The sequence below is a fragment of the Zootoca vivipara genome, chromosome 2 (genome assembly GCF_963506605.1).
Source record: "Zootoca vivipara chromosome 2, rZooViv1.1, whole genome shotgun sequence".
Taxonomy (NCBI): domain Eukaryota; kingdom Metazoa; phylum Chordata; class Lepidosauria; order Squamata; family Lacertidae; genus Zootoca; species Zootoca vivipara.
In genome coordinates, this window is record NC_083277.1 from 86,013,723 (window position 1) to 86,029,926 (window position 16,204).

Below are 16,204 nucleotides of genomic sequence, written 5' to 3' on the forward strand. Positions count from 1 at the left end.
AGGGCAGTAAGGCAGGTCCTTCTGAAGGCCAAAACCAAGCGACGACATCACAGGGTTGGAAGGGACTAGAGGATAAAGTCCAGCTCCTGGCTCTAAATCAGCATGCCTCTTGCAGATTTTTCTGCTTCCTCCCAAATCCAGTTGCAAGGGGCTGGTCTCAGGAACCTGCCAAGGTGAGTCACCTACGAAAGGTAGGATGCTGCTCTGGATACTTTACCAGACATTTTCAGAGGAATTGGGGCAGATTGGTTTCTATATTTTATATTTGTTCATCGGATGCCCACTAGCACTAGAAGTGATTATTTGCATTGTGGTAATGTGTTTGTTATGGGACCCAGGTGGCGCTGTGGGTTAAACCACAGAGTCTAGGGCTTGCTGATCAGAAGGTCGGTGGTTTGAATCCCTGCAACAGGGTGAGCTCCTGTTGTTCGGTCCCAGCTCCTGCCCACCTAGCAGTTCAAAAGCACGTCAAAGTGCAAGTGGATAAATAGGGACCGCTCCGGCGGGAAGGTAAACGGCGTTTCTGTGTGCTGCTCTGGTTCGCCAGAAGCAGCTTTGTCATGCTGGCCACATAACCCAGAAGCTTTCTGCGGACAAACGCCGGCTCCCTCGGCCTATAGAGTGAGATGAGCGCCGCAACCGCAGAGTCGGACACGACTGGACCTGATGGTCAGGGGCCCCATTACCTTTAATGTGTTTGTTAAACAAACTATGCAACTTGTATACATGAATGGTGGCAATGGGTGTGATCTATCAAATGCTGATGCTCAGCAACTACCCATTCTCTTTCAACTGTGTTTGTGTTTCTGAAATGCAAATAATTGAGAAATACAGAGAAGAGTTCTAAGGATGCATTCCTATGCACGCTGACACAGGTGTAAGCTCCACTGAACACATTGGGACAACCTTGTGAGTAAGCATGCACAGGATTGTGCTGTGAGGGCGATTCCTCCACTCAGCAAACTGCCTATCCTTTTCTCATGCCTTACTGCAACCCATTTTCCACAATTTGCCCTCACTTCATCCCTGCTCTTCACCCTGAGACATCCAGATGTTGCAAACGGATCAAAGCATGAAAACTGAACAAGAGGCTTGTAAAATGAAGGTAAGAAAACCCAGCCCCAGGAACGGTATGCTCTTAGTTATACTATCTAGCATTTCAGATCTGCGGTGTTTTAGACATCAGCTGCTTACCCTTCTGTCTGAGGCCAGAGAAGGTTAGGCCCCAACACAATCGCTATGTTGCTTGGGGTCATTTTGTTTGCATCCTGGTACTCTGTTAAGTGTGCAAGGAATTTGATCAGGTACCTGCAATGGAAGACAACAGAGTTAAAATGGAGTGGTGGGTGCACATTCAGCAGCTACTGACTGGGTCATTAAACTATTGGTAACCAATAGACATGCACTAGTGGATACTTTTCCCAGGGGTTCATACAAATAAATGGGAAAGTCCCATTATTTGCATTTTACAGGCACCAACCACCAGGGGGAGAAGCTCCCATTGACTAGGATTGTAATGTACAAATCACTGGGCATCAGGACGGCAATGTAAGATGCCTCAAACATCACTCTATACAAGCCAAGGAGAAAGCACTGCTTGCCACAGTAGTGACCACTTTCGCTTTATGGTTTATTGGTGACTGCTACCACTGCAGTCCTCCTCTAGCCCCAGTGTTACCCTCCCCTAAGGTTTTATCCTACAGATATTTAAATGAGGTTCCACTTGTAGATTCCCATTTTAAAATTGAATTTTAACATTGTATTTAATCTGTATTTTAATTGAATTGTTTCTTTTATGCTTGTTTTGATTTTTTTGTTTTGTTAGCCGCCGTGAGCCCGGTCTTGACTGGGAAGGGCGGGGTATAACTATTATTATTATTATTATTATTATTATTATTATTATTATTATTATGCAGTGTGCATCTAACTTCCAGCAGGAAATATACTGACATTGCCACTTAGAGTGGGAATCAAGCCCTCTTGGTGCCCCTCCTGTAGTCCGTAAGAAGGGGAAAACAGTATTGCAACGCGACCTGCTGATCTCTGCCTCTGAATTTCAAGAGGGGCAGGAGCGATTTACCCTGCCACCCAACAAGTATCTCAGTGTTGCTGCCTGATACCCTCAAGCACCAGATGGAACTTATATTAGCCATAGCATCAGTGCACTTGTAGGCAACACCTCGATGTGGGAGCTACCCCTGAAGTTGGCCTGGAAGCTGCAGCTGGTGGCTTGACATTGGGGCATAATACTATTGTATTATGCTGCAGCTGAAAAATTGCTACTAATTAACTACTGGCCTTAAGTTCAAGGTGCTGATACACAGGTTGGGTACACAGGTTTGGTTGTACACAGGTTGGGTTCAGGATACCCAAAAGACCTTCTCACCCTTTATATACAGTGGTACCTCGGTTTACAAACACAATTGGTTCCGGAAGTCTGTACTTAACCTGGAGCGTACTTAACCTGAAGCGAACGTAAGTAATGGAAAGTGGATTAATCTGTTCCAGACAGGTCCGCGGAGTACTTAAACTGAAAATACTCAAACCGAGGCGTACTTAAACCGAGGTATGACTGTACTCTATCAATCACTTCTCTTTGCAGGAGAAGGCCTCTTGCAGATACTATCTCATCCAGAGGCCTGTTCTACACAGTATTGGATTCAGGCCTTTACCATGGTGCTGTCTACCTTTGGGAAGTACATATCAGACATGCACCATTGCTATTGCCTGGTCCATATCTGTATTAAATTTGAAGTTGTTTTTATAAATTAAATGGTTCCACTTAAGTTTTTATTACTGATGCTTTTTTATTGTTGAATTTATTTGAGATATGTCATAAGAAGCCATTCCTAAATGGAAAGGAATAAATGATAAATCAAAATATTGCACGTATCTGCTCCTGTATTATCATTCTAGCAAAGCAGCTTGCCAGATCTCCCTCCTGTCTCTTAGGTAGGATCCCTGTGAAACTGGTTTGGATGTTGAGGTAGTAAGTATCCCTTGCTACTTAGAAGGCAGTGAGCTGGAGGCCGAGTTTTCTCGAGGTGCATTGCAAAGAGTCAGCAGTGCCAAGCACTCTTGTGTCTCATTGACACAACCCTGTTTAAATGCAATGCCTGTCGCAGAGAGGCCTCCTGGTGGAAATAATGTGGCAACTTTAGACACAGCAAGCTTTCAAAGCCATTACAAGCTTTCCTCCGAGGCTCCCCAACACCCAAGTATAGGCAACACATCTTGCTGGCACTGGGTGAGAACTAGCAAGTCCTTTACTGTGGTGCAGACAAGATCAAGTTTCAGGCCAGCCTGGCTCTTGAAACGAGAAGTGCTGGTCTCTTTTTGCAAGGCAGAACATGTGAGAGAAGAGAACACTTGGCACAAAATATGTGATAGGTGCTTGGAGCAATGGTTACCCATCCACATATATTTCTCTTCTCTTGTGTGCTGGGACAGAAGCTGCATCAGAAACTTTCCAGGCCAGGAAATGCAAAATATCATCATCATTAATCAACCTTCACCCCACCCACCCACTATTATACCTTGGTTCTCGAACTTAAAAACAAAGGCGCAGCTTCTGATTGGCTGCAGGAGCTTCCTGCAGTCAAGCAGAAGCAGCGTCAGATGTTTGGCTTCCGAAAAACGTTTGCAAACCGGAACACTTACTTCCGGGTTGGCAGCATTCAGGAGGCAAAACGTACGAGTGCCAAGGCGTTTGAGAACCAAGGAATGACTGTATAGCCCTTTGGGTGGACCTTTTGGCTGCATAGCAATTGCAAACTGTAAAACTGACATCAGCAAGAGACAGACAGTGAAGAAGAAGTGAAGGCATATCCTTTGGCTTGCATGCACCTGCCTTAGATTGTTGTAGCTGGGCTTGGGCAATTTCTCAAGGGCATTCCACAGGGCCTGCAGCCTCTTGTCTTGGTCCTGGATGCTGTGAAGCAATAATGAGACATCTGGGATTAATTCAGCAGTGGGATGATGGATAAAACATACAGGGATAGTATCTCTGCACCTTCAGCACACACAGCCTCTCTTTCCCAAGCTTGCCAAGCTGAGCCAATGGCATAGAGACAAGTTGTGAGGAGACGAGGCACCGGGGGAGCCGCCCCCTTGCCCTCCATTAATTTCGCACTTGAAATCTGTCACACTGCAGACAGGACAGGACAGTCACTGCTGGGAAAGCTGCCAATGCGCTTCACATTTCACCTCTCTGGGAATGTGACTTCTGCTCCTTGTCATGTACTGGAAGCAACAGTTGCGATGGGGCCTACTTGTACAATCACTTATCCTAAAGTGACAAGCCCCAGATCGCACTTCAGCATCAGATTTATGTAAATGTTTAAAGCAGACCTTTGAAAAGTGTAGCCACTTTAAATGCTTAGTAAGATCAGGGACAGTCTTGGCTCACTTTTCTTACATCAGCCGATGAGGGCTGGAATAGTCTTCATTCCCAATCTTATCAGGGAAGCTTTAGGCCAGACTATAGCTGCGGCTATAGACTATAGATGTGGGTGGCACTGTGGTCTAAAACACAGAGCCTAGGGCTTTCTGATCAGAAGGTCGGCAGTTTGAATCCCCGCGACGGGGTGAGCTCCCGTTGTTTGGTCCCAGCTTCTGTCAACCTAGCAGTTCAAAAGCATGTCAAGTGCAAGTAGATAAATAGGTACCGCTCCAGTGGGAAGGTAAACGGCGTTTCTGTGCGCTGTTCTGGTTCGCCAGAAGTGGCTTTGTCATGTTGGCCACATGACCTGGAAGTTGTCTGCGGACAAACACCGGCTCCCTCGGCCTATAGAGTGAGATGAGCGCAGCAACCCCAGAGTAGTCCGCGACTGGACCAGAGTCGTCCGTACCTTTACTTTAATAGCTGTGGCAAATTTTAAGAAAAATCCTTCCCTTGCAGCAGAGATGTCATTTCTCAGTCTCAAGAGGGGGCAAGCTGAGTCAATTCATTTGAAGCAAAACCAATTAAAGAAAATGGTAATTCATTTGAATCTGCTGGAGTACTTGGGACACAACAACAAGCGCTTGAGAATTGGGCCCTGGATCCAAAGGAAATTAGTTAAATTTGAGTCCTGCTGAAACACTAACTGATTGATCACATCGTGACTTAGGTGCAACTAATGTTTTGTGGTCTTGGTGTGGCAAGAAGAGGAATTCCTTGGAAAACTAAGGTGGGTAACCTGGACATACAGCTTTTGCTTGGGACTCATTCACAGTTCATCAATGGGTCCTGAATTTGAATATATCTGCATATTGAATGAAGCCCTGCATGTGTGAGGGTGTGGCCCTGAAAAGTGACTAATAAATAAGTGAGAGAAACAAGTAAATAAATGATAATGGCATACATGTCCAAGAGGCAGAGGCTCTTGGAGAAATAATTAGAATGTGTTCAATTTTGGGGTGGGTGGGGATTGGGATTGGAATTTCCCACAATGGGTTTGATCAGTCCCATGAAGTTCCTGGTTCTGCATGGCAAATATTGTGGGTTCCCAGACTTTGGAATTCCCTCCCTAGAGAAGCTAGACTGGCTCTCTCCTTGCTGTCCTTCTGCCAGCAGATGTAGACTTTCTTGTTTCAACAGGCTTTGGGGAACTGACTGCTTTTAATTAAAGGGCTGGTGCCATGCTGTTTTTATTGTAACCATTGGTAAGTTTTAAAACAGATTCTATATATGTACATAGTTGTAATTCTATCCATGTTTGATTATATTTTAATGACTGATTTTTCTGTGTTTTGAGCAGTTCTTGTTTCTATCTGTAAGCCACCTTGAGTCCCGTCAGGGAAAAAGGTATAAACAAAAAATAATTTTGAGTGAAGCTGATAAGGTACAAGTTTCAGCGTGATCCTCGGCATGTTTACTTAGAAACTATTTTCACTGAATTCAATGGGACTTATTCTGAAGTAAGCGTCCAGAATTTCAACCTTGTTTGATATTCTATTTTTATACCAGAAGGCGAGGGCTCAATATCAACAACAGTGAAGAACTCACTTTGAGGCTTGGATCCATTCTTCATAGAGTTCAAATGTCATGAGCGGTTCTGGCAATTCCCGAAGATAGGACTTCAGTGCCCCTGTGCAAGAGACATAGAAACACAGAACACATTACCAAAGCAGAAAGCCTCATCCTAATTTGGAGGGATTTTTTTTCCTCATTGAACTTTCTTTGGTTTGGGGCAACAGCTGAAGTCGACAAACCAGCTCTTAACTGACAGGAGCGAAAATGCTGAGATCAATATTTCCCTTTCTGGACACAAGAACTAACATAGATGACCATCTTACAACATGGTAGAGTTTTCTACCACTTGGTCATTTGTATTAAAGCAAATGTGGCAGGTCCTGCCAACCTAGCAGTTCGAAAGCACATCAAAATGCAAGTAGATAAATAGGTACCACTACAGTGGGAAGGTAAACGGCGTTTTCGTGCGCTGCTCTGGTTTGCCAGAAGTGGCTTTGTCATGCTGGCCACATTACCTGGAAGCTTTACGCTGGCTCCCTCGGCCAATAATGCGAGATGAGCACTGCAACCCCAGAGTCGGTCACAACTGGACGTAATGGTCAGGGGTAACTTTACCTTTACCTAAATGTGGCAGGAGGTTTTTTGCTACTCATCTCAACATGTGATGAAGCGTGGTGTGTACATATGCTCTTAAAATAAGTACCAAGGCTTCTCCACATGGCTGGATGACTCTCTGTATCCATATTAGTGGGAGGGGGACTGCCTTGAGCTGTAGGAGTTTCACAACTACAGCTGTGTTTTAAGGGGGGGGGAACCAATATTTTCTCTGCTTTTCAGATTTTATTCCAAATGCTATTTCTGTATTTGAAAAGAGTTTAAAAACTGCAGTAATTATACACCTATAGCTTTAAATATAATATAGTTTTAAAAACTATTAATGCTAGTTTTGGTATGTTTGAGGGTTTGTCTGGTGTGATTATGTTTGTGTGTGAACTGTAATCATAGACTCAAGTCACAATTCTTTATTTGGTTTGATAAGGATGCTTAGTGGGTTGTGTGTAGAATTGATTGTCTACGTTTGCCATGGAAAGCAACCTTCTTCCATTTGTTCAAGCTAATAGCATTCACTACAAAAACAGTCTGGTATGCCAAGACAAGAGCAGCTCTTACCTGCAATGGCATGTGGGTCGGGCGAGTACTCCTGAACATCCACAACACAGCAGTCAAGAGCTGCCTTAAGCTTCTTTAGTTTAGAGGCTGAAGGGGCCACCCGGAATAGGCCCTGAAAACAGAAGATGTGAAATAAAAGTGTGTGTGGTTGTGGGGAGGCGATAATGACATGTCTGTCCAGCTTGCAAATCCCAAGGAAGATAGTGTGGGCAACACAGCATTGGGGCTGGGGATGGGAATGGGGGGGGGAATGGTAAGCACTCCCAGGCCTTAGCATGAAGAGGCATCAGTTGCCCAATACAGACCTCTTCCTGCATGCCACACTCCAGGAGCATAGTGACACACGCCTCGATGGGGAAAGCAATCTCCCGGCCACTGACAGCTAGGTGCTCCTCAAGGGGCTTCCCAAAGGAGGGCTTTTCAATCCAAGCTTCTGTGGAAGACAGTCCAAATAAGAAGCAATCATGAGGTACCTACAACTCACCCTCTCAGTAACATGCAGTAGCCGGACTTCTACACACTCCTGGCTTGATTGCAGAGCTGTCCCTAATGCCATGTGCCTCGAGACCAGAAGATTACCCTCTGTGCACATGTCTAAAGTCATTTTCAGGCACTATCACCTTAACAGTGCCTTAACAAGCAACTAGGGTACAGCGTGGACTTGCACTTAACTTCACTACATGGGATTGTGCTCAACTCCTTCTGGCCCCTTGCCTGATTAAAGTGAGAAACCTGCAGAAGCATGGGGGCACGCCTACACAGTTGAGAACCTAGACTTCTACTTTCCTCAGGGCTACTGCAATGTGGTCTACATGGGGCTGCCTTTGACGATGGTGTGGAACCCACAGCTAGTGCGGAAGACAGACACCAGAGCGCTGAGGGGTATATCCAGCTGGAAAAATCTAATACTGATTCTACATAGGCTGCACTGACTGCAAAGAAGTTACTGGGCACAATTCAAGATTTTGATGTTTACAAAAAAACAAACCAATGACTTAGGCTCCTCCTCTGCAGTCACAGCCAACCTATGGAACACCTTCTTCCAGGAGATTTGGTCAGTTTAAAGTACAGTGGTACCTCTACTTATGAATAACTCTACTTACGAATGTTTCTACTTACAAATGGAGCTCCGTCTGCCATCTTGGATGTGGTTTAGATAGGATTTTTTTCTACTTATGAATTTTTAGATAGGGTTCCTTCGACTTACAATTTTTTTCTCCCAATGCATTCCTATGGGATTCGACTTACAAATGTGCGTTTGGAACACATTAAATTCGTAAGTAGAGGAACCACTGTATTGTCTAAGGTTTCAAATATATTTTGGTATAGTTACAGGTAAGTAGCCGTGTTGGTCTGCTGTAGTCGAAACACAATAAAAAAAATTCCTTCCAGTAGCACCTTAGAGACCAACTAAGTTTGTTATTGGTATGAGCTTTCGTATCTGAAGAAGTGTGCATGCACATGAAAGCTCATACCAATAACAAACTTAGTTGGTCTCTAAGGTGCTACTGGAAGGAATTTTTTAATATTTTGGTAGAATATCCTAGGATCTCACTGACGAAGACTGGTTAGCAAACTGAACAAAACTCATCCAGAAAACAGCCTTAATCCGGATAACATCCTATAGTGCTAACCTTGTTGATTCCTCATAGTTTTTGTGAGCTCGAGAGTAGGCCCAAATGAGTCCTAACATTTTTTATTAGACTAAGGTGCTGGCAATGATTCTAGGAATGATATATATGGTGGCATTCTTATTTTTAGTATTCTGGCTGGCTGCAGTCCACACAACCTACTTCATTTTGTGACTACTAAGCTGTCACACTGTCTCATCTACCACAAAGGCAACAGTTAGCCGGCTGGGGGCTCTGGATTGATGGGTAGAATCACCTTGACTTTTGATGCTTGGTATGGAAGTCACGTTGCTTCAGAGAGCAGCACTGAACGTCTCTCATGTAATATGTGACAAATGGTAATGTAAGAGACACTACATCACACTTACCCTGCTGTGCTTTGATCTGAGGCAACACATTCTGCAAAAGTGCTAATGACTTCCTGTGGTACTCTGCTTGCACTTCTATTAACTGGGAGAAAGATGAAACAAGAGGCAGCTGGTAAGAAAACTCATGCCCTGGAAAGCATTATGGTTTTCCAAAGGGAGAAGGGGAAGGAGAGGCGCATGAGTGCCACCCCCCCCCAATGAAAAGCCAAGTTTTCTGCTACTTACAGTCTGAAAATAGTTTGCATAGTCTATCTCTTTGGCCACAAAGTTGTACATGTCAGCTGAGAGCTGATCCTGCGGGAAGTACAGAAATGACAAGAGTTACACGGATGCAAAATGGCCAAGTCAAACTCACTGCAACAGCTGGAGTGCTGCAAAGTGCGTTTCCTTTCCAGATATTCGGATAAAATCTAAAACACGCCTATGGTAAGAATGTGAATTGGGTCACAATTCATACCTTGATCTACCTCTTGGCCAAAGTTCTATTCATCAAACTGAGGCAAACGGCTGAAAATTGCAGTTTTAAACACTCTCCTCCCCAAGCGATAATACGTGCTAATGCACCAACACTACTAGGCTTCAATGGGTTAAGTACAGTGGCTTTTGGAGCCATCACCTGAGCCACATTCCAGATGGCACAAATGATGCTTCACCAGGAATAGAAAGACAGAGAGAGATAAAGAAAGAAATGATAGATGATAGATAGATACCCTGCAAATCTCCACTCTGTTTGCTGCCTCCTCCATCTCTTCCCTGAGAGCATCCGCTTTGGCACCCGAAGGCTGCAAGTTGGTTGACAAACCTGAAGATTTGGCTGACTGCTGCCACCTGCCGGAGAAAGAAGTCAAATGACATTAGCAACAGATGAGGAGGACTCCTACTTGTAGGTGGGGCAGAACTTTTAACAAGGGCAGTCACCAGTACAAGAGCCAGAAGGCACACAACCAGCTTGAAGGCACACAACCTTTCAATCCATTCTAATTCTCACTCTTTCCTCAGGTTGTCTTTAGACTCTCCCTCAATCACCATTTGTAAATTCACATATATATCCACTAAACAACTGCTTCTCTTATCAGAAGAAGCAACAATAACAAACCCTTGGAAAGAATGACCTGGGAAACTCCAAAATGCAAGTAATACTCAAGGGATGCAATAATCTATGGAGTAATTTGCCCTTAAGATGGAAGCCTCCTAAACCCAATAAACACCATTAGGGAGCCTAAAAAATCTGCTACTTGCATCCTTATCTTTACTGCCATCTGCCTGCGATGGAACTTAATAGGATACTGCTTTGTTGAAGAAGATAACGTTTTAAAAAAACATGCAGCATGCAGCAAAGTCCTGTGCTGAGGAACAGAGCTCAGAACAGAGCTGCCTCTAAGACTAAGCCTGCCTCTGATCTGAGGATGGTCAGGATGTCAGCTTAAATGACAGCTGTCTAGTGGGCCACTCCTACAGCAATGATGCCACTGGAGCAGTTCCAACTCCCTACTTTCTTCTAACCAAAATGTTATGTCCCAAGCTGTCTTATTCTCTAAACCACAGCCTGCCTAAATAAGAGGTGTGTGTGTGTGTGTGTGTGTGTGTGTGTGTGTGTGTCTATCTATGGTAAAGGGACCCCCGACTATTAGGTCCAGTCGTGACCGACTCTGGGGTTGCGGCGCTCATCTCGCATTATTGGCCTAGGGAGCCGGCCTACAGCTTCCAGGTCATGTGGCCAGCATGACAAAGCCACTTCTGGCTAACCAGAGCAGCGCACGGAAACGCTGTTTACCTTCCCGCTATAGGTAAACCTATTTATCTACTTGCACTTTGACGTGCTTTCGAACTGCTAGGTTGGCAGGAGCTGGGACTGAACAATATACCTATAAAAACTGGTGTTAAAAACAGTACAATAAAAGTGCCTGCCCAAGATTTAAAAGTTATCCTCTCACGTTACCCTGACTGCTCAGACAAAGGTGGTCCCCTGAAGCAACTTCCATGCCATAAGAACTGGGCCTAAATAATTATGCAGCTATTTCTATTCATTCTAATTCTAATTATATATAATATATATAATTAAATTTTCTGTTTTGCAATTTAAAGTACTCATTTTTACATCCTTAAGAAGTCAATGACTTCCCTTCTTGTCTTTCCACAGTTCATTTCGCATATCACAAATCCCTGCATATTTTACAAAAACTATACCATTCAGTATTCCATTATTACATCCATCAAAACTCATTCACACTGTTGAATTTATCTTAATTCTGCCAGCGTTTTCAGCTGTACACAGTGATTTCCCATATAAAGATTTTCCAATGTTCTCTAAACGCATGTTCTTCTTGTTCTCTTACTCTCTGTGTTAAGTCTGCAAGCTGCGCATATTCTGTCAACTTAAGTTGCCATTCTTCTTTGGTCGGGACCTCGCTCATTTTCCATTTTTGTGCTAACAAAACATGGGCCGCAGCAGTGGCATACGTAAATAACCTTTTTTGACACCAGGTGTGCAGCTATTTCCAAACACAGATTGGCCAGATGAAATACTTAGGGCCCATCCTTGAAAGCCATGAATGAACATAAGTAGAGCCTGCTAGATCAGGCCAAAGGCCCATCTAGTCCTGCATCGTGTTCTCACAGTTGCTGTGGGAAACTAGCAAACAGAGCATGATCACAAGAGCGCTCTCCCCTCTTGCGGTTTCCAGAAACTGATACCTCCAACTGTGGCAGAAGAATACAGCCATCTTGGCTGGTAGCCATCAGTAGGTTTCCCAGGTGAACTGGCAGACACCCCAAAATCCATGACATGGACGAGCAGCCTGTATTCAGCAGCAGCACATTCTGTCTCATGTAGGATTAAGGCAGATATCTGTGGCCAGCAGTGGGAAGTTGTCCTCCACTTGAGATCAGGGAGGATTTTTTTTTAAAAAAAAAAATCCTCAGTTAACTCAATACTTCTAGTCAGAGTAATCAGCTGTTTATAACCAGTTTCAAATAAGAAGATTATTCCCAAAGATCAGCAAACCTAATTTGAAGCGAAAGCAGAAGTGCCGTCTGGCTCCTCTCAAATCATTCCTGCCCCCCCCCTTTGAGGGCCAGACGCTGTTAGTTTTGGTAGTGCTGAAATGCTGACACAGAAGTTATGTGTTTAAGGGTGGACCACATCCATAATCTTAGTGGAATTAAAGTGAAAGGGTGAGTGCCGTCTACATCAGGCTCTCCCAATTTTGGGAGAACACAAATCTCTCAGAAGCCATTCATCTTTATATCCAATGTATTTTCCTTTACGACACAGAGAAAATAGTCCCCTGTCACTATGGAATCTAGAACACCGTCTCTCCCTCCCTCTGACTTTCACATGTGTAAATTCTTCCCTTCTAATCTTGTTCCCTTTTGCTGCAACACCCAAGAGGCTTCATCCCATGATCACACTATGACACAGGACCAGATGAAAGTTCTTTTGCTGAGCTGCAGCAGCATCTCACTATCTCGTGGGCAAAAGGTAGTTCAGGGTGCTCCCCTGGTTTCCTACCAATTTGAGAAGACCAAGAATCTTGTTGTATCTTAAAGCTGAGCTTATTTACTGCAACATGAGCTTCTCTTAGGCAGATGCGCGAAGAAGTGCATGTTCTATTAGCGATGGAAGGAACAGAGCCAGTGTGGTGTGGAGTGGTTAGACTACCGTAGGACCTGGAGACCAGGGTTTCAATTCCCTACTCACGAGATGATCTTATGCCAGTCACAGTCTCTCAGCCTAACCTATCTCACAGGGTTGTTTTGAGGATGAAACAGGGAGGAGGAGGTGGCGAATCATATAAACCACCTGCAGCTTCTTGAAGAGGTAGGACATAAATGTAATAATCAAAACAAAACAAGACTGGTGGTGGCTGTGGTGAGATTTTTCCCCACTTCACGGAAAAACCAGTTCAACTGTCTGCAGACCTCATGATTTCTCCAGTTTTGTGGCAATGTATCTATGACACCCCCAGGGAATGAGTTCAGCTTGCGCAAGGTAAAAATAGCTTGCTTTCGAGGAGCACCGGGAAGCAAATAAACACAATTTACATTTTTCCCAGACACGATCAGAAATACCAGCTTGCTGTTTAGGCTGAATTGGGGGCATAGTGATAGTGGCATGATTTGGCTTTCAGGTTATCTGTTTGCCCCTGTGAGGGAGAGTCTCAGCCACCCGCTTCACAGTTGGAGAGGCAGGAAAGAGAGCTCTTCCTTGGGCATGATCAGAGAGGCACAGTAGACCAGCTAATAAGACATGTTGTGGTAATCCCTTCTCTCTTTCACCAACAGCAGAGTCAGAGTAAATGCAGACTCCTCACTGAATGACACGGACAGAAATTTAATACTAGTAGACCATTGTAGGAGACTGGAAATCTCTTTTGGATCCTCTGGCAGAAAAAGATCTGGAGGCATGGGAATTCTGTAGGGCAACATTTTAGCTGGATCTGACAGACTGAGGAGTACACAAGACCAAACAACTGGGGGAATTTCCAAAGCCCTCACTGACTCCAACTATGTGTGTGGAAAGAGCTGAAAGTATCTCAGACTGCTCTTGCCCCATCTTCCAGGGAGCCTTCTTTTACCAAAGAGGAAAACAGAAACATGGCTTCTTTGCGAAGAGGAGGAGGAGGAGGAGGAGGAGGAGGAGGAGGAGGAGGAGGAGGAGTTTGGACTTGATATCCTGCTTTATCACTACCCAAAGGAGTCTCAAAGCAGCCAGCAATCTCCTTTCCCTTCCTCCCCAACAACAAACACTCTGTGAGGTGAGGGAGGCTGAGAGACTTCAGAGAAGTGTGACTAGCCCAAGGTCACCCAGCAGCTGCATGTGGAGGAGCGTGGAAGCGAACCTGGTTCACCAGATTACGAGTCCACCGCTCTACATGCTGGGGTAGTGTTGCTGTTGAGCATAAACCACTGCAGGCAAGACTAAGGGCAGCGCAAGAAGCTTGATGGGCAAATAGCACAAGACACAAGATATGTCATTCTAGCAGTAAATCCACCAGGGACAGATTTTTAAAATTCTGAAGGCTGTTTTCACTGGTAGTTCAAAAGGCTAGCAGTAGCAGCTTCCCCTGTATGAGCCTATTCAATCCCTTCTCTATGTGACCCTTCCAAAAGCAGTTCAGAGGGTGGAAACAAGAAAATGGGCCTTTCTGGAGGTAGCCCCCATTTGTGGAATGCTCTCCCCAAGTAAATTTGCCAGGCATCAACATCTGCCATATTTTAAATGCCAGGCAGATGTTCTTATTCTCCCAGGTGTTTGGGCATTAATTTGTGCTCTGATAACGGCGCCTGTTTTTATTTTATCTTGGTGTTTGTCTTGTTGTTGGGTGGGAAATAATATTTTGATGATTTTGTAATTGATCGTTGGTGGATGAACTTTTTAAACAATTCCTTTGAAACATATTGCATTTGTATGGTTTAAAGTTGCTTCGAGACACCTTCATTCATAGAAAGTAACACATAAATTGAATGAACAAAACTAGTGCGTTTATCTGTGATTTGCTGCTTAACCCACTGGAACTTGATATGGCTTTTTATTATTATTACATACATTATAACAATAGCATTTATAAATTTTAAAAAATGCATGAATTTTTAACATGAAGAAACATGAAGCAAGGGACACGGTACTTCAAGGATGAGCAGACAAAAAACTAACATGCCTCTTACCTTGTCCTTGACGAATCCATGTCCAGAACTAATTTCGCTAAGTGTTTCCTCTGTTTTTGGATATTGGGGATTTCTACCTAAAATAAATGATAGTAACATGGGTATTTCCTGCAGAGAACTGCAATAAACATTCCTGTCACCGAATTCAAGCAAGGTCAAAGTGAATTCTCAGGATTTTGCATCTGATTCGGAGTCAAGAGTCAACACCAGCAGCTGGGGGAATGTAGCACTGATGGACAGTTCCCAGATGACAAGAAGTCACATACTGCCCCCAGAACAACTTGTGGTCAACACTCCCTTCCAACTGGCTAGTGTTAAAAGCAGAAAACTGGAAAAGAAACAGGCAGAAGTGCTTGGCAGCTACCTCAATTTAGATCTGAAAAATACTTTTTAGCCCATCCACTTTAAAGAAATACATCAGGAGGAAAGGAAAAAACGAAGACCCACAAGAGCACAGAGCACCTCTGGAATACACTCAACCTCTCATTAAAAAATAGCTTCATTTCTGCAAAGACAGTATTTCCTTGTTTGGTCTTGTGCATGTGAACTTGTGGTCTTGTGCATGTGAACCTCCTCTGACAATATAGGGAGCAACAAAAGACAAACAAACAGAAAGGCTGACCTCGTGGAGCAACTTAAAGTGGCTACCATGTTTTGGTGTAAAATACCAGGATTCAAAGGCCACACTGTGAGGAGAAAGTTCACAATGCTTTTTTTTTATTTAAAGAAATCCCTTCAGTTAATTCAAAGTAGGCTGGGATACATTTACCCAGAGAGGGCAGCATTCAAAATCTGACAGGATTTTAAAATATTCCTCGCAAAACACACACACCCCTTAAGAAAATTTTGTTCTTGGCTTCCAGAGTTGCCTCTCTTTTACTCTTGCCTTACTTCCTGGCCCTGCCTAACCCTGCTCCTGCTTCACAACCCTTCACACAAGGCTGGGGCCTTGCTGCTTAATGAACCCATAGCTTGAGTTTTTTCTCACAGAGCCAAACTCAAGTCTTTCTACCTGCCCATGAGCTTCATTAGTTGCTCAGTCTTTTCACCTAACGGGAACTTGTTGAGCTGGCATTGTCCTGCTCCCTGCCTGCACCCAACTTCCAATGGGCCAAATACCAGAAGTCCTTCATTGCAGATGTGGTTCTTATCCTTCTTGAATGTTCTTCAGAATTGCCCCCTTGCTTCAGAGGCCCTTCTTGTTAGAGCAGAGGTGGGAGAACTTGCTGGGCTTGAACTCCCATAATCCCTGATCACTGGCCATGCTAGCAGGGGCTGAAGGGAGTTAAAAGTGCATAATGTCTGGTGTGCCACCAAGTCCCCGTCTCCCCCCCCCCACGTTAAAGGTCATACCACTTATACCAACACATCAGAACAACCCAAAACAGTGCTCACAGCAGCTATTAACTGCT

At 44.2% G+C, this 16,204-nt stretch overlaps 1 protein-coding gene across 8 annotated transcripts in view; it reads right to left on the minus strand.

Annotated features, from left to right (window-relative positions):
• Positions 1 to 16,204, minus strand: part of ARHGAP44 (Rho GTPase activating protein 44) — a 90,806-nt gene that overhangs the window by 18,070 nt on the left and 56,532 nt on the right. For all 8 annotated transcript variants that reach the window (XM_060271794.1, XM_035104687.2, XM_035104686.2 and 5 more), the window contains exons 6-14: positions 14,793 to 14,869; positions 9,836 to 9,953; positions 9,351 to 9,419; positions 9,126 to 9,207; positions 7,432 to 7,559; positions 7,127 to 7,238; positions 5,990 to 6,071; positions 3,851 to 3,931; positions 1,195 to 1,308 (exon numbers count right to left, since the gene is read on the minus strand). In XM_060271794.1, coding sequence (XP_060127777.1) covers positions 1,195 to 1,308; positions 3,851 to 3,931; positions 5,990 to 6,071; positions 7,127 to 7,238; positions 7,432 to 7,559; positions 9,126 to 9,207; positions 9,351 to 9,419; positions 9,836 to 9,953; positions 14,793 to 14,869 — 863 coding nt within the window. The remainder of the gene's footprint in view (positions 1 to 1,194; positions 1,309 to 3,850; positions 3,932 to 5,989; positions 6,072 to 7,126; positions 7,239 to 7,431; positions 7,560 to 9,125; positions 9,208 to 9,350; positions 9,420 to 9,835; positions 9,954 to 14,792; positions 14,870 to 16,204) is intronic.